Source organism: Globicephala melas, chromosome 10, assembly GCF_963455315.2.
Source record: "Globicephala melas chromosome 10, mGloMel1.2, whole genome shotgun sequence".
NCBI lineage: Eukaryota > Metazoa > Chordata > Mammalia > Artiodactyla > Delphinidae > Globicephala > Globicephala melas.
In genome coordinates, this window is record NC_083323.1 from 31,724,617 (window position 1) to 31,731,402 (window position 6,786).

At 37.9% G+C, this 6,786-nt stretch overlaps 1 protein-coding gene across 6 annotated transcripts in view; it reads left to right on the plus strand.

The window, feature by feature from the left end:
* CEP290 (centrosomal protein 290) overlaps positions 1-6,786 on the plus strand; it is a 97,194-nt gene that overhangs the window by 83,107 nt on the left and 7,301 nt on the right. For all 6 annotated transcript variants that reach the window (XR_009565654.1, XM_060307089.2, XM_060307088.2 and 3 more), the window contains 4 exons: positions 621-707; positions 1,394-1,558; positions 2,072-2,194; positions 4,207-4,379. Coding sequence is in view for 5 of the 6 variants with exons in the window: in XM_060307089.2 (XP_060163072.1) it covers positions 621-707; positions 1,394-1,558; positions 2,072-2,194; positions 4,207-4,379 (548 nt within the window). In the remaining variant the exon portion in view is untranslated. The remainder of the gene's footprint in view (positions 1-620; positions 708-1,393; positions 1,559-2,071; positions 2,195-4,206; positions 4,380-6,786) is intronic.

Consider the following 6,786-nt stretch of genomic DNA (forward strand, 5'->3'; position numbering starts at 1 on the left):
AACAGTTGTCACACTTTAAAATATTAGGATAGCTCTAAAAATATAGTCTTTAAATTAAAATACTTTAGGATAATTGTCTCTTTTAGAAATTTATTTTGATGTTTATAATAAGTTTATTTTTGGTTTTCCAAATCTTATCCTATTTAAGGGAGTCCTTTTCTCTTGACTGACTGTTTCATTTGTGTTTTTTAACTTAGAATATCAACAATCTGTTAATTCCACTGGTAACAGTATAATTAAGCTATATCCTGCTTCTCTCATTCTGATTTTTACACTTAGAACCAGTGTCAGAAGATCAGTTGTCTCTTTCTCTGTACTATGTGGGTAAGGTTCTACATATGTAGTCTCTGGGAGAGTTGAAATCAGGAGTTCTGAACTCAAATTTCTGTTGTATACTAAGGCAATAATGCAGGAAATATTTCTTGAAATTCATATACAAAATGCTGTTGTATTAACTCAGCATATGTCATGGTTCAAAATCCTCCTCATTGGTGTAAAGACCCACTTGTTTAATTCAGCTATACAGTTGAAGAGACTGGTAGTTCAGATGAATTGTTTGCCTTTCCTTTTCAATGGCTATAGCTATGTTAAATTGTTACATGTTTTCTTTAATCTTTTAGAATCAGGTAAGGGATTTGAAGGAAATGTGTGAATTTCTTAAGAAAGAAAAAGCAGAAGTAGAGAGGAAACTTGGCCACGTTAGAGGGGTGAGTATGTGAGAATATGCCATATGTTTGTTTTGGCTTCAGAAGTGATAAGCTGGAAACGAAAAAAAAAGTTTGGATATGTCATAACAGTATTGATATGCCTTTACTAGTGCCTCTAGTTTCAATTTTATTCTGCTGCATCTATAATGTAAAACATCATTAAGCTTTCTCTGTTTCAAGTTAATGTATTTTATCATCTGTCTCATCTTACATGCTTTTTATCCCACTTGGACTCTATACCATCTCTTTTTTCATTGCATATCCCTCTACACCTTGAAAACATTTAACTTCCAGGAATCTTCCATCTGTTCATTGAGGTAACCGCTAACTGCTCCTTGGTCTGATTCTAACATTTTATAATTATTTTTTTATGATATCCATGGCAGCTTCCTAGTTATAATGCTACTATACTAATGTTCTTTCCAGTATACTAGGGTTTAAGGTGTTACTTATTAGCTGCATGACTTTAGGAATATCAAATTCTCTGAGTCTTGATTTTCTTATATGCAAAGTAAGGGTAATTCCTCTTTCACAGGGTTATTATAACGAGTTGAAGTCGTACAAGCCTTGGCTTCAAATGTTAGGAATCAACAATGAGTTTAATAATAAACCTCTTATATTCTTGGTACTTTATGTTATACTCTCTAAAATATTTGATTAAATAAAAAGTTAACATTTTTTCCTAGTCTGGTAGAAGTGGAAAGACAATCCCAGAACTAGAAAAAACCATTGGTTTAATGAAAAAAGTAGTTGAAAAAGTCCAAAGGGAAAATGAACAGCTGAAAAAAGCATCAGGAATGTTAACCAGTGAAAAAATGGCTAATATTGAAATGGAAAACGAAAAACTGAAGGTAATATTCTTAATGTGGTCATTTGTACAGAATGTTTTACTGATAAATTTTTAAAGACAATTTAAAATATAGTGTATAAAGTGGCTTTAATGGATGCAGTAGATATTTTACACATACAGAAAAAAAAATGTTGGAGACAAGGCTAAGAGTAGTTAGAGTAGCACCACTTGGTCATTTTATTATTTCCAGACCATTGCTTCTCAATCTGGCAGCATAAAATAATTAACTATCTATTTTCAAAAATACATCTGCCTAAGCCCCCAATTTTGAGATTGATCAGATTATTTTGGGATTGGTCCTACCATTGGTATTGTGATTCTTTTTTAAAGTCATCAGCTCATTCTAAGCCAAGATTGGGAACCTCTACTCTAGATGACCAGTATTAAAGGGAAGAATTTAATTCTAATTATATCAAATATGGTCTCTAAAACCACATTAAACTAAGTTTTATGAGTTTACAAGATCATCGTTTATTTCCTTGTTTTGATAATGTAGGGTTTTTTTAATTACTAGGCTGAATCAGAAAAACTCAGAGTTCATTTTGGACGTCAGTTGAGCATGCACTATGAATCCAAGACCAAAGGCACAGAGAAAATTGTTGCTGAAAATGAAAGGCTTCGTAAAGAACTTAAAAAAGTATGGCTTTCATTATTGACTATACTTATTTTTATGTTAATTAACTGCTACATTTTGGGAAAACAGAATGAAAAAGTTGATGAGAGTACCTACTCAGAGTAGGTATTAAGAGATTTAGGAATTGTGCTGTTTTGTTTTGTTTGGTTTTTATTTATTTATTTTTTAATTGGGGTATAGTTGCTTTACAATGTTATGTTAATTTCTGCTGTACAGCGAAGTGAAGCATATGTGTACATATATCCCCTCTTTTTTGGATTTCCTTCCCATTTAGGTCACCACAGAGCACTGAGTAGAGTTCCCTGTGCTATACAGCAGGTTCTCATTAGTTATCTATTTTATACATATTAGTGTATATATGTCAATCCCAATCTCCCAATTCATCCAGGAATTGTGTTTTTATGCCCACCATCCTTTCACTATGAGGAACATTGAAAATAAAAAATTAATAAATTCAGAGGCAATATAATGTAGAAGCCACTTAGCCAGTATTCAAATCCTAGCTTTATTACTTCTTTTTTTTAAAAAAATAAATTTACTTATTTTTGGCTGTGTTCGGTCTTTGTTGCTGTGCGCGGGCTTTCTCTAGTTGCAGTGAGCGGGGGCTACTCTTTGTTGTGGTGCGCGGGCTTTTCATTGCGGTGGCTTCTCTTGTTGCAGAACACAGGCTCTAGAGCGCGTGGGCTTCAGTAGATGTGGCACGTGGGCTCAGTAGTTGTGGCTCGTGGGCTCTAGAGCGCAGGCTCAGTAGTTGTGGCTCATGGGCTTAGTTGCTCCGTGGCATGTGGGATCTTCCTGGACCAGGGCTTGAACCCGTGTCCCCTGCATAGGCAGGTGGATTCTTAACCACTGCGCCACCAGGGAAGCCTGCTTTATTACTTCTTAACTGTGGGAGCTAGGGGAATCTACTATTCCCTCTCCTCTCAATTTCCTCATCTGTAAAACTGGGAATATTGAGTATATTTCGCAGAGCTGCTACAGGGTTTAAATGAGTTAATATTTATGCACATGTCTTAGAATAATGCTTGATGTACAGTAAAGAGTATATGGTGCTTCCCTGGTGGCGCAGTGGTTGAGAGTCCGCCTGCCGATGCAGGGGATGCGGGTACTTGCCCCGGTCCGGGAAGATCCCACATGCCGCGCAGTGCCTGGGCCCGTGAGCCATGGCGCTGAGCCTGCGCGTCCGGAGCCTGTGCTCTGCAATGGGAGAGGCCACAGCAGTGAGAGGCCAGCATACCGCAAAAAAAAAAAAGAGTATATGAAACTATTTTGTTAAACAGTAAGATTCCTTTCTATTTAAGTGGCAAAATATATTCCTTGCCCCAGAAAAATAGGTGTTGTTATTTATATGGACTATCCAGTGAATAAATTGCAATTATATTTTTAAACTAGTTACAGTGGTATATGAATGTATTGTGAGGCCAGAGTGATACTGTGCTGTGAATGTGGATGTTTAATAGTGGAAATAATCTGTGGTAATTACACATAGTTTATACTTACAGTTATGTCTCTCAGGTACTAAAAAGTCAAAACATCTTTTAAAAATCTAAAGACATTTCCCCCACGGCATTTTAAAACAACTTGAAATCTAATCCCATTAACTAATTAACTGGATATATGTACCTTATGAATTTATTTAAATACTTAGAAAAATTGTGTTTGGGTAATGGTATTGAAATTAAAATACTCAGTGAATGATGAAAAAAAATCTAAAGACATAAACTATCCCATTTTCTCTAACTATTACAAATATGACAAATTTAAAGTAACCACTAGAGTAAAATATTGTAAATGTATTTTTCTAACCTCATTTACATGATCTGTTCTAATTATTATGGCCATATTGCTGTTTTAGAGTAAAAGAAACATTGGATTTTTGTTGGAATTTTAATCAGCATTTAGAACTCCAGGTTATTTCCTTTCTAGTTTGTAGTGATTGATAATTTTGAATATACTATATCCATGAGAACAATATTACATTTTGGCATAATATACTAATTAGCTTTTAATGATAGGAAACTGAAGCCGCAGAAAAATTACGGATAGCTAAGAATAATTTGGAGATATTAAATGAGAAGATGACAATTCAACTAGAAGAGACTGGTAAGAGATTACAGTTGGCAGAAAGTAGAGGTCCACAGCTTGAAGGTGCTGACAGCAAGAGATGGAAATCAATTGTTGTTACAAGGTAGGAACAAACAGTGTAAAATTTGCACAATTTAATGAGCTCTAATTCTGCCATTATTGTTTTTAAAGAATATGACAGTGTTGTGATTCACTTAGTTCTTTCATAAAGAACTGTTTGGTTGTTTGTTTTAACATGATCCTCACTTTTTCTTCCTTAAAATATTTAACTAATTGGGGTGTCGGCATGGGACAGAGGAGAGCTGGGGCTGGGCTAAGGGTGTTGGAGCTGGGTGGGCATCGTGAAGCTGCTGTCAGCCATGAGCCTGGACTGATGGTGCCCAGCTTCTCCTGGGTGCTGCTTTTCTCCAGCTACAACTGCAATTTTGGAGTTATGTTCTGGGCATCTTGCTCTTCAAATAGCCTCAACAGATGAATTCAGCAAACAGTTTTAATGTCTTACTGGCCTCTGCTTTCTGGCACTTGATTTTCTCCCATCCCTTGAGCCTTTTCTGAAAGTATGGGCAATTCCTGCCTGTCAAATCAACTTTGTGGCTATGGAAGAGGTGATAGGAATTCACTAGTAAACATTCATATGTTCATTGTCACTGTCCCCAGAGGTGGTTCATCATAACTCCGATGAGTCAGTAAAAGGCTTTGGTGTCATTCTCACTTCCAACGTTAAGCAGCTGCTTCAAGGAGTATATGTAGAAGCCAGAGACCAGTGACATCCTGCCCATGTCCTGTCCCAATAAAGTCATCCTGTATGAAGGGGTGTTCTTGACATCTACTGGCCCCATTTCAGAAGGCAAACATATCTTTATTTTACCATATTCCTAGAGTTCCTTCTGTCTGTGCATCTCATTATCCCCTTGGATATCCACCTGCTGCTTAGAATGGACTTGATGTGGATTGGCAGTCACCATCACTACAGCTGGGATGGCAATCTTAGCACTGTGAGGCTACAGCAGGTCCCATAGTGGGCCTGTTGCACTCACTTGACCCTGTCAGACAAGTCTAAGGAGAAAAGAGAAAGGTTTTGCAGGTAGATTAGAAGGCCCAGGTGGCCAGGCAGTCTTGGAGAAGGGTCCTTGGTTCCTGTCCCAACATCATACTGAGAGTACTCAGAATCTACTCTTCCCCCATAACTGTTTCTTAATTCTGTCAGAGGGCTGGTGTGAGGGCTAAATGAAATAATATGTGTGATAGTATAAAGGGGAGAAGGGGTCTTCTTTTGCCTGCTTGGACTCCAGCAGAGGCTCTCAACCAGCAACCCTATCAGTTGATTTCTTGGTTGGCCCTTTATTTCCTTCTGCAATCACACGTGGACGCAAAGAATTTTGAGTTGCTTCGATATGTATTTATCCAGCAGGTATTTACTCAGTACCTGCTGCATGCCAGACTCTGCTTTATGTTACATGTATTTCTTTTTTTTTTTTTTTTTTTTTGCGGTATGCAGGCCTCTCACTGTTGTGGTCTTTCCTGTTGCAGAGCACAGGCTCTGGACGCGCAGGCTCAGCGGCCATGGCTCACGGGCCCAGCCGCTCCGCGGCATATGGGATCTTCCCAGACCGGGGCACAAACCCGTGTCCCCTGCATCGGCAGGCGGACTCTCAACCACTGCGCCACCAGGGAAGCCCTAGATGTATTTCTAAAAGGCCTGCTTTGACTAGGTTCCTTCAGAGAGCCAGGTAGCTTCCAGGGCTTAGAAATACCTATTTCTCACTATGCCCTTAAGTAAATTACAGTTCTTCTGTGAATTTAAGGTTTTTTAAAGCTGTGGAAATGATAATCCCTGTCCCCTTCTTTTCTAAAAAAGGGCTCGTTGGGGCTGCAAAAAAGATTATTAATGTGAAAAGGGTTTATAAAGTTTATAAATATTTGAAGGGGTGATGAGATTTAACCATAACTGAAAATGACTTTGCCCTTTAGATCATTTATGTGTTTTTCATCTGAGAACTGTACAGATAACTGAGTATAGAGTAGGCCTTCAGTAAGCATTTTTTTAAAAAACTAAGTCCTAGTAGAATCCACTTGACAGAAGGCTAATTCTGATCTTTGGCCTCAAGCCTCTCTAAATCCACCAAAAAAATTGCTAAAGTCTGCAGGTGGGATTAGACACCCAGTTCGGTAAAGTGGTTTGGAGATAATCTTTTGGTACCCATTAACCATTATGTTCACACTGAAATCTTTATAGTTGCTCTGTTATTTATTCAACAAACTGATAACATCTATTCCACATCCAGCTTTATAGTACTGACTGCTGAGACAGGCAGGGGTGATGCAGGAGCTGTTTTAGATAGGGTGGTCAGAGAAGGCCTCTCTGACTGGGTGGCATTTAGAGCTGGGAATTGAATGACAGAGTGAGCTTCAGATATTTCACCACTTCGATGGCTTTTGTCAGGTTAAGAACGTTGCCTTCTAATCTAGGTTCCTAAGGTTTATCACAAGCTCTTTGATAATAATTGTAT